This window comes from Nipponia nippon, unplaced genomic scaffold (assembly GCF_047370975.1).
Source record: "Nipponia nippon isolate SJK-2023a ecotype South Korea unplaced genomic scaffold, ASM4737097v1 scaffold_2, whole genome shotgun sequence".
In the NCBI taxonomy this organism is placed as follows: Eukaryota; Metazoa; Chordata; class Aves; order Pelecaniformes; family Threskiornithidae; genus Nipponia; species Nipponia nippon.
Genome location: NW_028262336.1, coordinates 129,120,466 through 129,142,175, shown reverse-complemented (window position 1 = coordinate 129,142,175; position 21,710 = coordinate 129,120,466). Strand labels below are relative to the sequence as shown.

Genomic DNA, 21,710 nt, shown 5'->3' with positions numbered 1-21,710 from the left:
CAGCTCTGCTGGGAGGACAGGCTGAGAGCTGGGGGGGTTCAGCCTGGAGAGGAGGAGGCTGCGGGGAGACCTGATTGCGGCCTTTCAATACTTAAATAAAAAAATACGAAAGACGAGGACAGGCTTTTTAGCAGGGCCTGTAGCAATAGGACAAGGGGGGATGGTTTTAAACTAAAAGAGGGGAGATTCAGACTGGATATAAGGAAGAAATTTTCTACAATGAGGGTGGTGAAACACTGGCCCAGGTTGCCCAGAGAGGTGGTTCCCATCCCTGGAAGCATTCAAGGCCAGGCTGGACGGGGCTGTGAGCACCCTGATCTGGTTGAAGCTGTCCCTGCCCATGGCAGGGGGTTGGACTGGATGGGCTTTAAAGGTCCCTTCCGTCCCAAAGCATTCTGTGATTCTACGAAGCCTGTTTGCAGCAAACACCCAGCTCCCACTGCCTTCATCTACTCTTTGTGGGAGGACAGCGGTCAGACCCTGCTCATCCTCTCGAAGCTTGCGTGGGTTGGTAGATCTCAACCACATTTTACCTTCCCCAGGTTGAGTCCCTGCCTGCAGAGCTTACTTCACGCAGAGGTGCTCCCAGACCTGTAAGCATCCCTGCTGCCCTGCTCTGACCTTCTCCCGGGTCCCTTTTGGAGACAGAGGATCAGGTGTACCCAGTGGGCAGACCAGGGAATTATTTACAGAGCCATGAAATGATGCTCTCCCATTTCTTCTTTCTTTTTTGATAATTCTAACATTTAATTTCTTCTTTTGTTGCGCAGACCCCTGCAGCATCCGTGTAAGGAGGAGAGCTGTGCAATGCCCTTGCCTTTGCCCATGGCCGCTCGGTTTCTGTAGAGCCCCAGGCAAGGCTTTCCAAGAGAAGCCTTAGGGAAAGCCACGCAGCTCATTTCAACCTTTTCTGCCCCTATGCCCCTGTCTTCTGGCTCCCCTCTGGGCGGTTTGCGAGGCAGGACTTCCCTTCGCTGACTCTTCCCAAAGAGACCATATTTACCTACTAGCGTGCAGGTATTTTCATGTATCAATTCTACCCATTAGTATTATTTCTAACTGAAATGGCACAACCAAACCCCTGTAATCCCCTACAATCCCTAAACCATTTAAAAAGAAAAAAAAAATTGCCACTTTCCCCATCTTTGACCACCCCAGAAGTTTCAGGTGAGAAATCCCATCCTGCTGTTACTAATTTAACCCAGTGCCCAGACTGCAGAGGTGATGATACCAGTATAGAAGGAAAAAAAACCCCACAGATCTGCCCTGGAGCCACAGCTCTCCTATTTACTGCGTCAGTTGTCGTCCAGCCAGGCGTAGGGACCACAGCCCTGTTGCTCCAGATGCTGCACACGCGTGGTAGGAAAGACCTGCAATAGCTTTAAGTTTACAGTTAGATCGTCCATATTTACAGTTAACTGTAAATAGTTAATAGCTATTGTTAAAATTTACATAAAGCAGCAAATTACTGGATGACAGTACAGCATCCTCTGGCAGCAACGGCTCCTGATGTTTTCCTGGGAATAACCCCTCTGTGATTTTCACACCTTTTTCCTTGTGGGTGTTTCCTTCATCTCTGACTGCCTACAAAAAAAGGCGAAAACGCCAGAAGCAGCCTGGTAGGAGAAGGGCTCCGCTGCTCCCCTCACCTCCCCCTGGCCCTGGAGCTGTGCTCCCCTCATGCCTGGGGTGGCCGGCCACAGGGCTGTGAGGGGAGGGCCTCTTTACCGCCAGAGTGGGTCTCCAGGGTGAATTATCACGCTGCTAACTCCTGTGCCCGTTTATACCGGTTTTATAGCCGTTTTAATGCCGGCTGTGGGCGTTCACAGCGGCCTGGCAGGGTGGAAAAAACCCACTGACAGCGATAGGGTTAAACCTCCCCAACATGGCGGCGCGTCGGCGCACGGAGAAGACTACATTTCCCATCGGCCCCCGCCCGCTAGGCCACGTGATGTGCCCGGCCCAATGAGGAGCGGCGGAAGGCAGATATAGCCCTCCCTCGAGGGCCCGTTCCCTCCTTTCCGCCGGGCGGCGCGGCTCAAGATGGCGGTGCAGATCTCCAAGAAGCGCAAGGTGAGAGCGGCGGCCCGGCTCGCCGCGGCCGCGGGGCGCCTGCATATCGGCGCTGTCGCGCCGAGGGCGGCCTCGGGTTTCGCCGGGGCGGGGCGGAGACGAGGGGATGGCGGCGGATGCGGGAGGATGGAGGCGGATGCTGCTCGGCGGCCCGGCGGGGAACATGGCGGCGGGAGGCCGGGGTGAGGGAGGGCGCGGGGGGCCGCAACCCTGCGTGGGGCTTGCACAGGGCTCGGGGCTTGTGTGCGCAAGGGAGGCAGGCTGGGGTTGTGCTGAGCGGCGCGGAACGGTGCTGGAAGCTGATGAACTTGCTTGGTTTTTCCTTTTTTTTTAGTGGAATGGGTTTGGGTTCAGTGACTCCGTGCTGCTGTGGGTCGGAGGGGCCGGGAGGGTGCAGGGCTCTGCCTGCCTTGGAGAGGGAGGGAGGGAGGCTTGGGGCCTGTGCACTGTCAGGGTGGAAGCGGGGCTGCTGAAGGGATGTGACCTCTGTAACTATTTTAGATAAATTCATACCAAATCACAGTACCACCGCAAGACATAGCGAGCTATGATTTCAGCACGAAGCGTGGCTGTGGCCAGGTGTGGATCAGGCAGCGGTGTAGGCTCCTGCTGGAAGTGAATCGTCTCTGGCAGCTTCAGGGGAGATGCTTTTATTTCTCCCCACTGCTGTTTTCTCTCCGCGAGGGGAGAGGCTGCCAGTCTGCAGGATGGTCCCAGGGATGAAATGCACCCAAACTCAGAATGTGAAGATCTTGTGTTCAGGCTGAGGGCTTGAACAGAGCTTGACTTGGTCCGTTTGTTTTGTTGGTTTTTTTTTTTTAGTTTGTCGCTGACGGTATCTTCAAAGCTGAGCTGAATGAGTTTCTGACTCGTGAGCTGGCTGAAGATGGGTACTCCGGAGTCGAAGTCCGCGTCACTCCAACCAGGACTGAGATTATCATACTGGCCACCAGGTAACTGAGATGCTGCTGTTGACTCATAGGTGCTGTGCAAGGCTGTAAGGGATGCTGCTGCAGGCTGAAGCTTAAAGTGGTAAATATTATTACGGGAAGCTACTTGGGAAGGAGACCCTGAAGTGATCTTTAGTGATACAGCAGCGTTACAACCCTTGAACTAAGTTAGATGCTCAGTCTGGAAGCTCTTTGGGATGTTTATAGGCTCAGACCTGGAGACACTTTCCTCAGTTGTACTGTATTTTTTTTTTTTCAGAACTCAGAATGTCCTGGGTGAGAAGGGGCGCCGCATCCGGGAGCTGACGGCTGTTGTGCAGAAAAGGTTTGGATTCCCTGAGGGAAGCGTTGAGGTAAAAACTGTCTCGGTTAAAACAGTAGTAAGGGGGTTGTGCAGTTAGCTTTCTGCACGCGCTGGATGGTGTCAGCTGAAAGGCGGTTTGACTTGAAGATAACTTAGGGCGTGTTTTACCCGTGCTCACTCTTGCACTGAAATACAAAATGCTTTGCTGTTTATGGTATTTTGAGTGCTGTCACTTCGGCTGGTTTCATCTTATTTCCTAACAAGGAGGATGCAGATAAAACTTTTTAAACTTGTCTGTAAATGTTTTATAGAGAATGTTGCTGTCCCAATATTGAGGGGAGAAGCTAGTCTAACAGCATAGTGATTGGTATTCGTGTGTTACCATAACCCTTATTGAATTCATAATGCTTCTGTCCTTACAAAGTAACTGTTTCGGTGCAGAAGGATCTTTGAGATTTTTGAGTACGATACTGTAATGAAATAGACACTAAAGTGACACACCGGTAATTGCCTGTCTTTTAATGTTTGAAATCTCGTGTCCTTGCTTTTGCTTTCCTCTAAAACAAATTAGGGGTGGCAGGGGGAATGTGTGGTGCTCACATCTATTCCGGCTTGGCTGGTGTTGCTGGATCACATTATACGTTGAAGATTGCTGGTTATCTCCAGCAAATACTTAAACGTACTGAATGGCACAAACCCTCACGGAGCACATCGTGATTTGTCAGCTCTAGGAATACTGTGTGCATGGTTTTGAATGTCTGCTTCTTCTGAGGTATCAGACTTTGGTCTCTTGGAGATGTTAGCTTTAATACACCTCACCCTCCCAGCTTTCAAAAATCAAACCTTCTCGTAGGTTTCATTTTCATACTTAAGCAGATTTATGTAACTGGTGTGTTGTAAAAACTGTCTTGTGCAAAGTTCTTGTGCTTGTCTGGATACTTTTCTCCAGTGATACATAATGTTTTGGGGCTGTTTGACGCAGCAGCTCTTTGAGACCGCACCATGGATGTTTTAATGGTCTCCTGACTTTGAGTGGACTGTCATCAGTGTGTCTCGGCTCTGCCAGGAGTAGGAGAGAGGCACCAAAGGAGTTACGGGAGTGTAGTGTCCGAGGATAAAGCTGCTGCACGTACATGGGGAAGGACCAACTGAACTGGGTGTAGAGGATGGGGCATAGACCAGTATAAAGCTCCTGTGTTCTGTTAAATTAAAAGTATCTTGAAATACGGCCCTGTTTCTGAGTTTACTTCTTTTCCTTTGTAGCTGTATGCCGAGAAGGTGGCCACAAGAGGTCTGTGTGCAATCGCTCAGGCCGAGTCCCTGCGGTACAAGCTTCTGGGAGGTTTAGCAGTGCGTCGGTGAGTAGAGCAAGTTGAATGGGATGGCACAGTCAAGAAGTGTGGGATTCAAATACCATTAAAAAAACCCCTCCTTGCCAACTTGTCTTTAGTTCAAAAATTTAACCTAGTAATGCTGCACTTGGAGAGGGCAGCTTGTAGTTTTGATAATTCTGCCATATAGAAGCTTTTTGTTTAGTGGACAGTTACTTTTGCTAGTAATTACTAGATAATGTATTTCAGACATAGAAGTTGAAGTCTTAGAGTACATCAGATTACAAGTTGTCCAACTGGTGCGCGTAAAGCTTGCGTTTATTTCTTTGTGAATAAATGGGTGGAGGAGTGAAACACAATTTCAAGCCTTGTGGCTGAATTGTAGTTCAGGTGACAGTGGCCTTGCTTCTCGGATCCCTTCGGTGACGATAAGATGACGAGTCAGAAGCGGGTGGCTCTTACTGCGGTACCTCCGCGGTGTCACGTTCTGTGATGCTGCGCGTGGTTCTTCAGCAGGAGCATCCTGTCATCGCTGAATGAGTTAGAGGCATTTGTCTGAGAAGGGATGGGGAGCCGCGCTCCTGGCGTGGGTGCGTTGGCCACCTGCAGCTGTGGAGCTGCTTTTGTGTTGCAAAGAATGTGTGCTTGTCCCTGTGTCCACAGTCTTACAAGGACCGTAAGTCACAAGAGTTTTGTTAGGCTGGGTTTGACAGTGCTAAAACGGCGTGAAGATTTTTGCTGGTTTGTGTAGCATTGGCAGAGCTTTGGTTGCACGGGTGTGCGTTCGAAAGGCTTTTTACAAACAACAGTTGAAGTATGATTGTGCTTGAAATTGGTGTAAAATGCCTCCGCAGAGCCACGTGGGTTTGGCAGAGTGGGAATAACGCTGTGGCTGTTGCTGCTCTCTCCCCGCAGAGCCTGCTATGGTGTCCTCCGCTTCATCATGGAGAGCGGCGCCAAGGGTTGTGAGGTGGTTGTCTCCGGCAAACTCAGAGGTCAGCGTGCCAAGTCCATGAAGTTTGTGGATGGCTTGATGATCCACAGTGGAGACCCAGTGAATTACTACGTTGACACAGCCGTGCGTCACGTCCTTCTCCGGCAGGGTGAGTGGCTGGGATGCAGATCCCTTTGCAGCTCTCTTCATTCCTTCTCGCAGTGCTTGGGAGCCAGAAGTTCTCAACTCCTGGCATCCCGTGCCTGCAGGTTGGAGGCTTTCCTCTGTCCCCTGTGGGGTGGTAACTCACGTGATTTTGATACACCACTGATCTTGCAGAGTGGTTCGATTGTGCTACCGCTAGTTGGTCTGACTCTGAAAATATCTTGTTTTCTTGGGCTTTTGCAACTAAGCTCTCTGTGGAGTTTTGCACATTACATCTGAAGTAGAATTTTATTTGCATGTGCGTTATGGGAATGGGGAATGAAGAAGGGGCCTTCAGCAGATAACAGAATTGTGTGTAGTCATCCCAGGTCATCCGCTTTTCTAGTGGTGGGGATTGAATGTTTCCAGTTGAGAATGTGGCTTTAGATTCGCCACATGCTCTTCCTTGTGTCCTGTGGCCTCTGAGGTTGGTAGCAAAACAACTTACAAACGAAATGCATATTGACTGAGTTTGAGTTGCTGGCAGTTTGGATTCTGGCTTTCTTGGCTCCTAGGGGGAGGCAGACAGAACACGAGTGCTGCAAAACCCACGAAAAAGCAAGTGTCGGACAGTTTTCCCCCGTAGGTGTGCCCTGGCAAGTCTTCCCAGCTAAACCAGCCGAGCCTGCTTACACTTGTCCTTTCCCCTGGTAAAACACAAATGACTTCTGCATCTTAATTGGCTTTGGGTTACTTAATTGCAGACCACCTCATGTAGGGATACTAGCATAGACAAAGCTATTCTCCACCTTCCCTTCGGTGATGATACGATGACGAGTCAGAAGGGATGTCCTTGTGTCACCGCAGCCTGTTCAGTGCCACGTTCTGTGGTGCTGTGCTAAGGCTGCCTTGGACAGGATGTCCTGTTCGTTGGATGATTTAGAGGCATTTGTCTGAGAAGGGATGCAAAAAAGCAGTGCAATTTCCCTGGAAAATTAGCCGAGTTATCCTGGGAAAGACAGGGTTTAAAAACCACGGCATGACTTAAGGGTATAGCACGTTTTTGTCACAGTCGCAGGCTGCAGTTAGCAAAGGCAATGAATTGGATAAAGGTAAACACGCTGATAAATATTCACAGTGACTATATTATTAAGCTATAGCACGTTTGTGTTAGCTTGCATCTTCGGTGTTGTCAGGAGATGTTTTTGACGCAGGTAGCATGTTCTGTAACCTTTGAGCTTGTCACTGCTGAATGTGTGCTTGATGTTTTGTGTCGAATGAACGTGTCGGTGTTATCCTGTCACTCTTTGCAGGAGTGCTGGGGATCAAAGTAAAGATTATGTTGCCCTGGGACCCAAGTGGAAAGATTGGCCCCAAAAAGCCTCTACCAGACCACGTCAGCATTGTGGAACCCAAAGAAGAGATCTTGCCCACCACCCCCATTTCAGAGCAGAAAGGTGGCAAACCAGAACAGCCAGCCATGCCTCAGCCGGTTCCCACTGCCTGAGGGGTAGGTGCCCGCGAGCGGTGGGAGGTGGCCTTGGGGAGGATTTGTGTGGAAAAGGTGTCGTGTCACCAAAAAAAGCTGTCAGGTAGCTGGGGTGCTGGGAGGGAGGAAAAGCTGCTGCGTTGTACCAGGCGCAGCGATCAGCTGGGCTGGGTTTAGAGTATTGCCCTGGATGGAGGCGGCATGGTTTAAGGCACGCTGCAAAGCAGCTGAGCACACCCTTCAGTGAAGATGAGATGACGAGTCTGAAAGGGAATATCCTTGTCCAAGTGCCCTGGGTCCTGTTGTGTTCTGCAGCATGGATTTGGGGACCTTGGGTCACAATTTGAGTGACTTAGAGGCATTTGTCTGAGAAGGGTTCAGTGCCTTGGATGTTTTCACATTGTACCAGCTGCTACCAGTGTGCCGTTGACAGCACAGGGTATATATTCCTGATACGCTTCTCCCTTACGGGATCCAGTTTGGGATAGACTTAGAAGCTAGTAGCATTAAGCACAATGTGTAGGCTTGTTTCATAAGAAAATACTCAAGGTTTGAAATCCCGTCTCCCGGAATGAGTAGCTTCTAAGACAGAAATTGATAGCTTGAAATTGTCTGAGACCTGCTCTGGGTTGTTCCCAAGTGAAAACGTGCAACTTGCGGCTTTTACAAGTTTTGCTCGCTTTCTCTGCTCAGAGCAGCAGGAAGCACAGGGCTGAAGGCCTCTTCCAGAAGATGACTTAGCTGCTGGTGAAGGCCAGGCTGTGTTCTCTGACTGAAGCTGGCCTTGCGTGAACAGGGAGCGTTCAGGGAGTTTGCAGGGCCACAGTGAAACAAGGGAATCTGCCTGGCAAGGTCTGCTCCTGTGCGGAAAAGGAGGATCGTTGGCTAAAATGCAAGAAGTGAGATGCTGTTTGATGCGAACTCTTGGAGCCTGTTTGTTTGTTCTGTGTTTTGGGTAGGAGAATGGTTACGGGAAATGGTTTGCCACCATCTCACTCAGTATTTTGTTTTTTGTTGTAGGGTTTGTAACATCTGCAACCAGAAGCTTGACTGTCCTGAAAACATCTGTTAATAAAATCACAAAAGACAATGTTTGTGGAGGTGCTTCTTTTTTTTTTTTTTTTTGCAAGATGTATTCCCGGAAAGCCTTGCTCCCGCCTTTGGTATGGAAGGAATGCCGTTGCATTTCTTCCAGCTTCTGTTACCCTTTTGGAGTGAAGTTACCAGATCCTGATGTAAACAAGGTGGGGACAAAATGCTGATTTCTAGGTAGAACTGGAGCAGCAATCCAGGGCTTAAAGGGTCATGACTAACACTCCATGAACTGGAGTAGTACTGGTAACTCTTCACTTATATACCAGTCCCTTTCTCCGAGGTTTCCAGAAGAGGGAGCTTTTTTAGCAATGTCCAGAGCAGTTGCGGTAGTTTATACCTTTCTGGCTTCAACTGAAGTGTTACTATATTCTACCAAATGCTTTTTTCACCTCTGTACATCCATTTCCCTTGACATTGAAAAGATAATTATGTGACTTTCAAGGCTATAGACTGTATAGGAACATTATAAGCTCCTGTTAGGGTCAGGTAACCTTAGTTGGTGGAGATGTGGGGTGAGATAAACTTCATTTATGCATTAGTTAGGGGGGAAAAAAAAGTCTACAATCTGGATTTCAAACCTTCTATCCTAAGCTTTGAAATGGAAATACACTTAAGCAATTAGGGAGAAAACTTGTCTTCCTGTGAGGCCTGAGCAGACAGTCTGTTACTTTATCACTGTATTAATAACTGGCTTTAATGAACTGCAGGGTAGCATAGGTGGATCCTGAAGTTGATAATAGATGACAAGGCCACTTATGCTATTGAAATGTGTGGTCTGTAGGCAGAGATGTGTTTTCACTTCTGTTCCATTGCTGTATGAGTACTTTTGATGCTCCTCTTGTCTGCTGCGGTCAAGCTAAAGCCCCGTAGCTGGAGCAGCGAGGCTGAGCATTCGGTTAAGTTTCAGGCAGAGATTCTAGTTCTGTCAGCTCCTTTCCCAGGGTGTTTTCCAAAATCTGGTTCAGCAATGGGAAGAGACTGTTATGCGCATCATAAGAGATCATGTGCGCAGGATCAAGGCTTTGTTTTCAGATTTTGAGAAATTCAGAACCTCTTTGTTTGCGCTAAAAATGGTACAAAAAATTGTGCAAAATTTGCTGCTTAGGAATAGCTTTTACATCCAGGTTTCCATTTTCAGGAAGCTTCTCTGCAGGAGCTGGGCAGGTAACTTAGGAACTGGAATTTCAGACTGCTGGTGTGAGGAACTGGTCTGTCTGCCAGCGTGTGTGGATGTGTGAGCCTCAGCCTTCCTCTTCCCAGCTTCCCTGGCAGGCCTCCTGGAAACCCGGCCCGGCGGGGTGCTGCCTGGGAAGCTGGTTAAGTCTGTCAGAGACAGATGTGCCTTCTCAGGGTGTCAGAGAATGAGTCTGATTTCAGGTTTCTGTGCACATCTTTCAGTGGAAAGCTTTAAAATTAAGATATTACACGTTAAGTGTTGGAGTAAGTAATACCAACATTATTTTCTTGATTTTTTTTTTAACATGAATTTGAATTTTGAAAAAAACTCCAAAAAAGTTGGACCAGCTTTGTCACTTTGTAGGAGCAGGGAATGTGAAAAGAAGTAGAAGGGTGACACACAGTGTCACAAGCCTTGCATCTTTTATCTAAATTCTTAAAAATATATACACTAGATGATGGAAATTTCTCCTGCCGTCCTCCAGTGAGAGCTGGTTTTCCTGGAGATCACTCAGCTCTCTCACTGGTTTGGAGTCCTCCAACCCAGTCCCTCAGCCTGTTAACCTCACAGTGCTGATCACTGGTAGAAAGGAGATGTTTAGTTGCTCGTGTGTAAGATCAAGAGATGAGCAAGCAGTGTGGTTTAAGAGTGGTATTGCTGTCTCTCTCTTGCTGCTTCCATCGTGTTGTGAGAAGTTGAGGACAACATCGAGGATTCTCCAGTAATGGTTGAGGTTTGCATGTTTGAACTGACTACCTTTCTAGAGTGCGTTGGTTGGAGTATACCACCACCGTGAGCTGTTGGAAGAAGCTGCTCAAGGAGAGGTAGGGCATTTATTCAGTTGTGTCTTGAGGGTGCTGTCTTCCCTAGGATGAAAAATGAGTATTTAAAGCTGCTTGCAAGACGAGCTGCGGGTAGGATGGGCTCAGGAGCTCTGGAAAGCTTTTAACTTCCTCGCAATATCGCTGTGCCAGGTTGATGCTGTTCCTGGGCTGCCACGGTTCGTGCTGGAGATGGCTGCTGTAATTTTCTGCAGCGAGAGACTGATCTGGCAAGCATATGGTGCTTTTTCAGTCTGTGAAGAGCTCCGCGCGGATGCGTGTGCCTGCCCGTCCCAGATACGTGCTATTCTGGCACAGGGAAAAGGGGAGATGTCTGTAGCTTTAGTTTTGCTTCTGTCCGAGTGGCGGAAGGTTGCATGCTTGAATGGAGAGCAGGTTAATCCGTTTCCAGCAGCGGAAGGATATGGACCAGCAGGGTCCGACGCTGTTGGATTTTCCAAGACTTCGCTGTGTTCCCGCAGCGATGGTGCAGGTTCTTGTGGTTCGTTATTTATCTCCACTGGATCCCAGCTAGAGAAGCTTTGGGTTGTGGGGTCAGGAAGGCTGGTCCCTGTGGCTAACAGCTCAGTTTTATTCCTACGCTGCCGTATTTTCTCTTTAACTGAGCCATTTGCTGCTCCCTTAAATGTCAGAGCAGGGGAGGGCAGTAGGTCCTCTTATCTTTGAAGCACTAAAGGTGCTGGACGCTTGCAGTTTCAGGAGAAAGATGTTAAAGTGAAAAGCCAGCCTGCTACTAAATGTTCCTTTCCCATGACATCCGTGTTGTTGACATTCACGTGTTGTTATTAAATGTAATTCTGGCCCACAACTGCCAGATTAAGAAAGGTGTGTTGGATTTAAGGATGGCAAGGAGCTTCCCTAAGCTCTTCTAAGAGTATTTTTGCCTCCACCCCAACCCTGCAAGCGACTGTGGCTGCCCGAGGTTCATTGAAAAAGTTTTATTGCAAAATTATACAACTGTCATTGTGTGGTACAAGGACAAAGAAAGCCATCAGACGCCTGCATCCACATGATGCAAATTATTCACAATATCCCACAGTGTGTTCTCGCCTTGCCCACCCCTGTTACCCACCCCCCATCCTCCGTAACGTGCTACAGCGTGTGGGTTTCAGTGCGCCGATTCACCGGGTAGCGTCTAGCATACACACTGGGCTTTATCTAGGCTTCCTGTGCATTTGGATAAATCCTCGTGGATTGCCTCCTGCCTCCCAACGCGGTGGGGAAAGCACCTGGGAGTATGATCTGGGAAGAGGAGAGGGACAAGATCTCCCGTTCTGGCTGGTTTGGGTAGGAATTAGGGCAGACGAGCTTTTGCGTAACCTTGCAAACCTGGAGAAGGCACGGTCGGGACAAACTTGGAGGCTCAAGCTGCTGTATTTTTGCCTGTAGGAAACACCTAAGAAGAGACTTCGTAGTTGTAACTGAATAAATAAGTGGAAATAGTCCTGTGTATGGTCTGAAAAAATGCAGTGTTGTTGGGCTTCTGTGTAGGGACCTGACAGCAAGCACGCTGGCAGGGAAATGAGAACACAGAAAAGCAAGGCAATCACTGTCCTTGCTGGTTTCAAATAACTGGCACTTGGGTTGTGATGCAGATTTCTCTCATTTTAAATAATTTTGTCATTACTTGCTTTGCGATGTCTCTCAGTGCGTAGCAAGGCTTATCTGACACGTGCTTCAATGCTCATGGGATCATATCAGTTACTTCTTTAAATAGTATTAACCTGATGATATCCCTTAAAGAGAAGAAGATGGGAATAGCCTCCAAGTCTAGGCTGGAGCAGGCTGTGAAACTTGCTAACTATCAGACATAAATACGAGTATAACTATAAATACATTTGTTTTTCAGCGTGCCCTTATCCAGGTCAGCCAACAGGGAGCTAAAGTATCATGGAGGAGAGGAGCTTCAGAAAAGGGTCATTAGGAAGTCAGGTAACGACAGCTCTGAAGTTTTGTATTTAAAGGATAAAGTGGAAGCGACCCTGACCCACCTCCCTGTGCGAAGGCAGCAGTCGTCCCTTGGCCTGCTACAGGAGCAGATGGGTACCAGCCCTGCTCATAACTGGGAGACCTTCACAGTGGTAACTGTCTCTTTCCCAGCCCCATGTGCTGATGCTGAAGCACCAAGAGAAGTGGAGTTGCTCTGTCTGCCTGGTACAGGATGTTTCATTCCAGATGGTGGCCCAAGAGCCCCCTTGGTGATCCCCAGAGGGGTGGAGCACAGCCATTTCTGTCCTGCAAGAGTGCTGAAGGAACCTCAGGTTTCTCTCTCTAGAAGCCCATCTGCTCTTTGGCCTTTCTGTTGGCACCCCTAAAGCCACTTACTTCTCTGTGAAGTGTTGAGCAAAGCTGCACTTGGCTTTGCAGTGAGTGTTCTAGCTGATGACCTGCTGCGGTTGAAGCACCGAACAGTCATCCCGAGCAGGGTTAGGCAGGACAGAAGGGCACAACTCCAGGCAATCTCCGTTCCTAAATGCTGTCGCGGTCCTGCTCTGTTCACAGGGCCGCAGAGGGGGCTGGACTGCAGAATTGGCCCTTCGTGCTCTGTTCTATACCACTGAAGATAGAAGCAAGGAACAACTGCAAAGCAACCAGAGCAGCTCTGGTGTGGTGCTGCATAGCATCCAAGTGGGAGAAAAGTAAGTGGCCGAGCTAGATGTGCAGAAGCATTTGAGATGGAAGGGTGGGGGGCTCGTGCCTTTGCAGGGCTGATGGTGACAGCAAGGTACTTAGCAGGAGGCTTAACTCTAGTGCAGGGAGGAGCTAGGCATCAGCCCAGCCGTCTCAGCTGAGCGTGCCAGTTCCCTTCCACTCCTGGTGACCCTCTTGTGCCAGGCTCCCCTGTTCCTCTCTGGAGGTGGGTTTGTGCAATAAGTATTTTGGGGTGAGGTAAAGTGTATGCTGGTTTCTCATCACAATGCACCCTGGTCTGAATAGCACCCATAGTTCGAGAAGGATACAAAATAGTGTTTCCCCTTTTTTGAAATCCCCCACTAAAAAACACACAAACCAAAGCTCTGGGAAAAAAAAACCCCAACCTAACTACAACTCATCACGCATCTTGTCCCCTTTGGGCCTTACGAGCCTGCCGATGAAGAGAATGGAGTTGGTTTTACTGTCCTTGATCATGAAGATGAAGGGGTGGTCGGCATAGAAGAGCTTGGGGTTCCTCATCTCCTCTCGGCCATAGATGTCGGCATCGTAGGGGTTCCCGTCGGTGTCCCATTCAAGAGCAGCGGCGTGGAAGACATTGGACAGGTAAAGGTCTTTCTTGCCGGAGATCTTTGACAAGTCAGCCTTGGTTTTGTCAATGGCTTCTGTCAGGCCCAGATCAGCCAAGTGTTTCTAGGAGGAGAAAAGAGGTCAGCAGCCCTCCCGGAGATGACACAGTGCAATCCTTTCCGGCCAGGTTAGACTAGCTGCTGGAAAAAGGACGACAGGCACCGATAACCCATCATCCCACTGTCTTCTCTCCCACCCCAAAGAACTGTAAGGCCCAACTGTTTTCTTTAAGGACCAACTTTACCTGAAGGTCATGGCTGACTTCCAGGACAACTTTAGGCAGCGAGATGGCCACTGATCTCTTCTTCATCTTGCCAGCCCAGGTCTTTAGCTGCTCCCTGTTCAGCAGTTTCTCAACCCTCTCCAGAGGCTCCACGTGGTTTGGCATGATAAAGATCATGCTGGAGAGCTTGTGAGCAAGTGGCATCTCTACCACCTGGAGCTTCTCTGTCTCATCATCATAGTAATTGTAGAGACCTTGAAACCAGAAGCAGGAAACAGTGAGATGTGGAGCAGAGGCAAAGCTACCCACAGCCTTGCGAATTCACCCTGCGCTTCCCCTGACCAGCAAGGGAAGCCAGTCTGAACGCTCTTTTGGGAACTGGCCCAGTGTTATTGGAGTTGGCAACAACTCAAAACTGCGGCTCTCATTTGCGTGATGAGCTGGGATTTATTCCTAACAGCCAAGCCACCCAAGAGTAAACGTGGATTCTCTCTGCTCACTGAGAGATTGAATCGGACCAAGCATGCTCTGCTTTGTTCTCTCTCACTCATTGACCATGAGGGAAAACAATCTTGGAAGCAGTTGGTGGAAAAGTGGGTAACAGAACAACGGTGAGTGTAACTCCAGTTGGTCTTGACGTGGGGCAGGAGGTTTGCAACGTACCTGTGCGATGCATCATGGGAACTCCCACAGTGTAGGAACGGGTCACCATGAAGCCACGGTTGTCCACCATCTTATGATGGAACTTCTCATCCCAGTGAGCTACAGGAGAGAGAAATTGAGCTGGTAAGAAAAGGGGATGGGTGGTAATTTCATGCACGGTTCCTAACTACTCGCTCTGAAAGAGAGCATGCCTCCCACGGACCTAGGATTTGTTCACCTTCCCGTTTGGGCTGCTGTGTATTGGCTCAGGCTAGGTTTTGGGTCACTCGTATCAAGAACTGAAGGTAGAACTTACGCTTGAAGAACATGGCGTTGACAATGAGGGCCCCATCAGTTTTCTCAACGTCTTTCGTGACCTCTGGGAGTTTCCCATCCGTGGTCTGGGCTGCCCACTCGTTAATGGATTTCAGGGCGCTCCTCTTGTCTCGGAAGTTGATCTTGGAGTGCTCGTAGTTGTAGTGTTTCTTGCTGTTCTTCACAAAGTCATCGGCGAAGTTGATGGAGGCAGGGCCGTACAAACGGTTGCCAATCTTCCAGGTGACGTTGCGGGCTGTGCTGTTGCTGACCTCGTTCAGGAGCTCGGACAACCCGCTGTGCACATAGTCATCGTTCAGTTTGTCTGCGCTGAGCACTGCCTTGGCTTGGGAGGCGGTTGTGGCCTTGCCCCCGAGGGACACGAGGCCGAGGGAAGAGGCCACGACCACGGGGGACAGCAGGATGTTCTCCATGTTCTTGTCTTTCGCCATGGCGTGGTAGAGGTTGAAGGCCAGCGTCGTGCTGCGGTCAGCCAGCGTCGTTGCCTTGTCGCTCAGCTTCCTGTCCTCCGAGGGCACGGCTGCAGCGAGGCCGCAGAAAGCAAGCACCGGAATAATCCACATGGCTTCAGCAGCACCCAACACCTCTGAGGACCTGCTGGGCAAAAAGAGCTCACCGTCAGCAGGATTCAAGCCCTTCCTGGAGCATTCAGAGACCCCGGGGGCTCTTCCAGTGAAACCCGCTCCAGTGATAGGCAGAGCATCTGCCTCAACACGTCACTTGGGGTACAACGATCCCACGTCCCTGCTGGGCTTTTCCCTGAGCAACAGTTAACCTTCAAGAGCCCAGGTTGCACTCTTGGCATGCAGAGCCTGTGCATTTTGAATGAAAGCTTCATTTTTAAGCAACTTTACTCTATTACTATATGTTCACATACAGTAAATGATTTAAGGAGGGGTCAGGGAAGGCAAGTGACAGCTATTTCTGTCCCCAGAGCAGCAGGTCAAACCTCTGCCCTGGTCAGGAAAAGCTAAAAGCGGGATGTTTCTGCTGCCCAAAGGCCACGTAGCGCAGTGCTGCCCGTCGATCCGGGCCCTGTCGCGGTCAGTGTACGGCAGGGATCGTCCTCTCTGGGGACCTCAGCTTGGTACCCAAATGCTCAGCTTTCTTAGACACTAGATGGAGCACATGAGCTTCCACCAAGCCAAGTCAGAGGGGCCCTTTGAGAAGATCCAACGTTGTCTGGTCAGCTCTGTCCGACTTATTTCTGTCTGTACAGCCTTGCCAGGGAGGTACCAGGACAGAGGAAGGTGGTGGACCCCTCCTTTCCCCCAGCAGAGCCCCTTCCCAATATGTTCGTGCATTAGGTAGATGCATCTCATCTCAACGTAGGTGCACCCATCCCCAGGGAGGGCTCTGAGCTACTAGCTTCGCTGAATCTGCAGACTGACCCGTCCTAAATGCTGTGCCTGACCGCTCTTCGGAGCTCATCCCGCCTGCCTCCGAGCCTATAACCTGTCCCCAGACCTTCCCTCCCTCCTGCCTTCACGCTGCTCGCAGCAAACCTTCCTGATGGCAGATCCCTAGGGCTTAAATTTCACCTCCACACCCAAAGCGAGCTTTTCCCTGACAGGCTGCATCATGCCCAAGGCTACGGTGGAGTTGCGTTCCTCGGTCCTCTCCTGCCACCCTGCTCCTGGCCAGCCTCGGAGGCTGCTCCTTGCGCGCGGAGACGGGAGAGGGCTGCAGCGGGGCAGCTTCAGGGTTAAAGCAGAGAGAGCAGGAAGCGAAGGGCCCGCTGGGATTACATATGGAAGGAAACACGCACATAGCCCGAAGCAAAGAGCCTGCGCAGTTGCACCAGGGACCCTTTGCCAGACTGGGAATTATGTAGCCTCAGAGAGGGAAGCAATTTGTATCCTAAAATCCTTTTGGGAACGAGCCTTCTGTTGAAAGGAAGGGCCATCCTGGCTACCTAAGAGCAAAGACTTGTGCAACAGGCTCAAAACTGCCCCAAACTGCACTTTTAGACAGCATTGGGTGCAGCAAGCATTTAAAATCTGAGGGTTTTTCTTTTTTTTTTTCTTCCCTTTTATTTCTAAAGATACCTTGAAACTCTTTCATAGTGAGGTCAACGTTTGCCTTTTTCATTCTGAAAGAAAACAGATACATGGAGTAGTTGTCTTGCGAGCAACGGGCGGCCCGCGCCGCTTACATCCTCGGCTTAAAAAAGGGTCATTACTTCAGCAACTGGCGAGAAATTTGGCTGGGCACGCTGGGCTGCCACGAGTGACACAGCCCGCGGCGGCGAGACAGAGAAATTTTGCCCATCCTTGGATTATGGCTGAGATTATTGGTGAATTCATAACCCGGGGTGCAAATAGAGGGAATATGGGGGAACGCACAGCTGATAACGTCCTCTCTTGTGTTTGTACGGCCCAGCCCTGCGAGGGGACGCCCCCACGCCAACGTGGCATCCTGCAGACCTCCGCGGGGCCGTTGGGGACCCGCTCTCCTGGCAGGATTTGGAGGTCCCATCGCCCACGACAGCCGGCCGGAGGCATGCAACCCTTCAAGGACTGGCTTTCTCCCATGACCGAGACAAAGCGGCAGGACGGAGGCATGCAAGCAAAAGGCCCGTTCCATGTCAGCGGAGGGACGGCAGGCAGAAGGACAGGGTTAGTCACTCCCGTCGCAGGGAGGCTGTAGCGAGAGCTCTTCCTCCTGCGCTGGGCTGGTGCCCAGGGTCCCGGAGGCTCCCAGGCTGGGCAGGAGCAAGGGGCTGGAGGCTTTCTCCAGCCAGAGCTGCTCCGGGACCGCTTGGACCAAATTGGTGCTTCCCTTATCCCCCTCTTCTCTTTCTTCACCCCCTGAAATTTTCTCCTGGGGTGCAAACCCAGGGTGCAGCTTCGCTGCAACCATCTCTAGCAAACTGGAGGTGGGCGGAGGGGGGGATGTTTTAATGTCTTTTCTCCAAAACCAGAGCCAGCTTGTCTGTACCCTACACGTATCCCCAGTCCCACCCCAATGCAACCTACCCCCCATGCAACCCCCTTCCTCCATGCAACCCCCTTTCCCCCGTGCACCCTCATCCCCCCCTTGCAATCCCCCCCCCCCCCCGACTTCCCTGCCCTATGGGGCCAGCCAGGAGCATGCAGGACCCCAAAACAACACCTGGCCTGCTGCAATCCCAGCTTGGCCACATCCCTGCCTGGCAGCGGCTGCCCGGGACCCCCCCTTACCTGCGGCGGGGCGGTGCGGGGCTGGGATGCAGCTTTGCTCGGCTCCCCTGTGCACCTCGCTGTCCCGCGGAGGGGGTATATAAGGGGCCGGGGAGAAACTTCTGGAAAGTTGGGAGAAAACCTCTTAAAAACGCTTGGGGAGGGAGAGGAAGGGGAGGATCCGAAAAAAGCTCTCCCGGCCTCCCGCCAATGGCAGGGAACGGCCGGCCCTGCTGCTGCTGCAAGGGGGGGTCCGGCGGGGCTGGGGGGACGTGTGGTCCCTCCTTCTGCCTCTGCCTGCCCCCAGCAGCCTTCCAGCAGGGTTACGGGAGGCTCTCCCAAGCCAAAACGGTGCTTTTTGCATTTTTACAGGGCTCTGGTTCATCTCCTTTCCCCCCTGCTCCAGGCACCTCTTGAGGCTGGGTGGTTGTTGGTGCGTGAGGCGGGCGACTGATTTATTTTTTTCCGGGGTGTCCTCCTCCATGAAGTCAGGGGTGTTGCAGAAGGCTTCAGTCACAACCCGAGCAGTCGCAGGCAGCAAAGGTTTAGCATCTGCACCAGGTTCGAGCCACATCTTGCCATCTGAGATGCCCCCCTGTTTGATGATGCCCAAGAAGACCTGCATGTGCTCTGCAGGGACCTGATGGCCAAGCTACAGCCAGCTGGAGAATTTCCTCCTGTTGCTGTATCCCCCAGATGCTCTTTTTCCATCCATCTCCCCACCTGCGCTGACACCCACCTCTCCTCCCCAGCAGCTGGGCCGATGGAGCGGTGAACCTCTTACCTGTCACATCTTCCATACTTCCAAATTTCCCCCTGCACCGCAGGCGTGAGATGAGCAGGTCGGTTGGGGTCTGTTCTTCATCGTAGCATAACACAGTGGCGAAATCCTCACGTCTTACACAGTTTAGAAAGGCGTTATGGCAGCAAATATTGGCAGCCCCAGAGTAATGCTGGAGGAGTTAAAAGCTGCCCAGTGCCGGACTGCCTGGCTGAGAGCATTTGCAGCAAAGAGAGAAGTTTCTGCGCTGAGTCACGGGTATTGAACGCTGCTTGGTTTCAACCCTGTCACATTTTAAGTGGGCATGGGATTTTTTTTAATGGCAGTCTGGGATATAGTGATACTCTAGGTACCACCCAGTAATTAAGCACCATTCTCATTGATGGGTACCACATTAGCAGGAGGATGCTGCGTCGTTGGGTTGTTTAACTGAGGTCTCTGTCTTCCCTTGCTTCTAATCACCACGGAATTTCATTTTTCCCCCCTTACTAATGCTGGTTTTGGCTCTGCAAGTTTCTCTGCTTCCCTCACAGGACAGGGGTCTCAGCAGGTTGCTACCTACCTCTTGTTGCTATAGTCGAAAACAGCATCTGGTTTAGTCTCCTGGCTTTGAATAGTCTGCCCAGAGACCTGGGCCGTCGTCTTGCAAGCGTCTTGCACTGGGATCATCTCTTCTTTACACTATCCGTACCCCCACACAGCATCAGTCCACTAATTCTAGAAGACGGCATCAAAAAGTGACATTTTTCTTCTGTCTGAGCCATTTGGATGATGCCATGTGAGTAAATGCTCCACACCTCAAATGAGGGGAGGTCTTTGAGCCCTCCCTGTACAAAATTTTCCACCAGCTGCAATAAACCAGCTCCCCAGAGCTCTAATAGCAAAACAAAACCTGTGTTTCTTCCATGATTTCTACGATGATTTCTCTCACAGCACGGTTTGCAGCAACAAGACCTCGATAACAGCGGTAGGAGATAACGGGAGGTTTGTGCTGGTCACTGGGTGTTTGCTTCTGGCTGTGAGAAGGATTGTGCCACTCCTCCATCCCCAGTAACCTTTATTATGGCTGAACTGATCCACGTGGTGTCATTTGCACAAAAGCTGTTACAGGGGAGAAGTGCCAAGGGGTCTCACGCACCGGGCGACCTTTTGGGTGCCAAGCGTGAAGCACGTTTCAGATGCCTGAAGGCTCCTGGCTTCGTGTGATTTATTTAACTTTTTTTTTTTCTTTTCCAGTGGTGTGCGTGGAGAAAGAAATACCCGAACAAAACACGTTTCCAGCTGGCATCTTCCCGGGGCATTGTGCATTCAGGCAGGTACCTTGCGCTGCAGTCTCTAATGATGATGTGCCTGAATGGTCCTAATGGCCTCACGGCGGTGATGTTCGGAGATCAGCTTCCTTCTGGGAGGGATTCAGTGGGACAGAGAGGCTTGAAGTACCTTGAGCATCATATTTTTGTGTACCCTAGTATATATTTGGAGTAGTTTTCTTGGCTTTGTGTCTGCATAAATGATCAGAATGTGGCCCCAGGGTTTTTATAGCACAATCTTTGCTTTATTACTACGTTGCTGTAGTAAAAAATGAATTTGCTGATAGCAAGCAGTCAATACACGGGTGAAAAGTTGCTGGTCTGTACCAGCAGCACGTACCAGCTGAGAAATGAGAAAAGCTCCTTTAAACTTCCAGTGTCAACTGGTTTTCTCTGCCAAGCTCTGAATTGCTCCACCTTCAAACCCTTCTGTGTAATTACTTCCCATGTAAGATTTCCTTTTTCTTCCTAGGGAAATTTAAAATAAACTCTAAAACTTTTAATCTCGATCTCTTTCAATGCCTCCCAGCACCAAACTCCTTTGACACAAGTGCAGGGCTCTGTGCTTCAGTCCTTTTAAATGGCTTTGCCTCAGTAAGGGGAATTTGGAGTTGAATAAAAATAGTTCTTTGTGTTAGAGGACAGGCAGCCCAGCATAAAGATACTTCACGTTTTTGCCTGATTTTTAAATGTTTATTCCCCCTATTCCTGCTGTCACTAACTGACCCACACTACTAATTCATCCCCCCAGACAACACAATCCTCGGGGCATTGCTCTAAGACAGCCACGATAAATCTACAGGGGTTTAGGATGTCAATACGCAGAAAATGAGTAAATTCTACCAAAATGTCAGTGAACAGCTTAATCTTGACCGTGAACGTATTTTCCAGGGTAGAAGTGCAAGGAATTGGGCTGATCTGCATCGCAGGGGGAGATTTCTGTTGCTATCGAGTGATTTCCAAGCGCAATTGGACTTTGCAGGCGCTCTGGCCAGCGCTCCCTGCCCCCACAGTGCCACGTAGGAGATCCTCCAGCAGTGGGATGCGGGGAGAGGACCGGGAAGGGGGAGCGATACTGGGAGTTGCCTTCTTCCGTCCTCTCTGCTCCTGTAATGAGAGGGCCCAGCTGCCAAAAGACACATCCACTTCTCCAGCACAACTCCTCCCCTCCAGCCGCCCGGCTTTGAAACGCACTTGCGCGTAAGGCAAAACTCGCCTTTCTTTTGTCGCGAGTTATTTCAAGTGCGGTTATGCTCCCTGGGGAGCCTTTGGGTTTAGGAGGTTGCAGATCTACTGAGCTAGAACATACTTTAATTAAAAAAAAAACCAAGCCCAGTTTGTGATACGGGTCTGATCCTTCACAGCCCGACAAACCAGACGGAGATTTGCAGCCTGTTGTCGCAGTGCCTGGGGGAGCTGCTGGGGTGGAGGACAGTGAAATCCGACTGGTACTGGGAGTCCTACACCCAGCCCTGCGGTAAACAACCCCTGCCCAGCCGTAAAACATCTGGACTGATGCTGTCGTGGTCGGTTGGCTTGTCTTACTTAAAGCAGTGTTACTGATTCCCTTGATTATATATTAAAGGAGCGCTTTTTTCTACAAGAGCAAACGCTGCAGTCTAACAGGCTCTTTGGA

At 50.4% G+C, this 21,710-nt stretch overlaps 2 protein-coding genes, 1 long non-coding RNA gene and 3 other non-coding genes across 8 annotated transcripts; 5 read left to right on the top strand and 1 right to left on the bottom strand.

The window, feature by feature from the left end:
• Positions 1-1,941: 1,941 nt before the first annotated feature.
• On the top strand, positions 1,942-8,315 carry RPS3 (ribosomal protein S3). The gene is made up of 7 exons (XM_009476471.2): positions 1,942-2,073; positions 2,896-3,026; positions 3,283-3,376; positions 4,591-4,685; positions 5,574-5,761; positions 7,050-7,246; positions 8,246-8,315. Exons 1-6 carry the CDS (start codon positions 2,044-2,046, stop codon positions 7,241-7,243), a joined length of 732 nt encoding a protein of 243 aa, XP_009474746.1. The 5' UTR covers positions 1,942-2,043; the 3' UTR covers positions 7,244-7,246; positions 8,246-8,315.
• Positions 5,076-5,222, top strand: LOC148055962 (small nucleolar RNA SNORD15). The gene has a single exon (XR_015705205.1). It is a non-coding gene; the product is annotated as a small nucleolar RNA SNORD15 (small nucleolar RNA).
• Positions 6,551-6,698, top strand: LOC148055961 (small nucleolar RNA SNORD15). The gene has a single exon (XR_015705204.1). It is a non-coding gene; the product is annotated as a small nucleolar RNA SNORD15 (small nucleolar RNA).
• Positions 7,464-7,600, top strand: LOC148055960 (small nucleolar RNA SNORD15). The gene has a single exon (XR_015705206.1). It is a non-coding gene; the product is annotated as a small nucleolar RNA SNORD15 (small nucleolar RNA).
• A 2,947-nt stretch (positions 8,316-11,262) lies between the features above and the next one.
• On the bottom strand, positions 11,263-18,236 carry SERPINH1 (serpin family H member 1). Of its 2 annotated transcripts, none has more exons than XM_087758170.1 (5): positions 18,005-18,236; positions 14,803-15,419; positions 14,508-14,606; positions 13,866-14,098; positions 11,263-13,684 (listed from the first exon to the last, which is right to left on the bottom strand). In XM_087758170.1, the coding sequence occupies exons 2-5, from the start codon at positions 15,383-15,385 to the stop codon at positions 13,382-13,384; spliced, it is 1,218 nt and encodes a 405-aa protein (XP_087614296.1). In that variant the 5' UTR covers positions 15,386-15,419; positions 18,005-18,236; the 3' UTR covers positions 11,263-13,381. The 2 variants fall into 2 exon arrangements, with proteins under 2 accessions (XP_087614296.1, XP_087614294.1); XM_087758168.1 differs by having other exon boundaries at positions 14,803-15,416; positions 18,005-18,228.
• Positions 15,451-20,656, top strand: LOC148055959 (uncharacterized). 2 transcript variants are annotated; one of them, XR_015704852.1, is made up of 3 exons: positions 15,451-17,440; positions 19,298-19,542; positions 20,001-20,656. It is a non-coding gene; the product is annotated as an uncharacterized LOC148055959 (long non-coding RNA). The 2 variants fall into 2 exon arrangements; XR_015704853.1 differs by lacking the exon at positions 19,298-19,542 and having other exon boundaries at positions 15,456-17,118; positions 17,205-17,440; positions 20,001-20,648.
• The last annotated feature ends 1,054 nt before the right edge of the window (positions 20,657-21,710 follow it).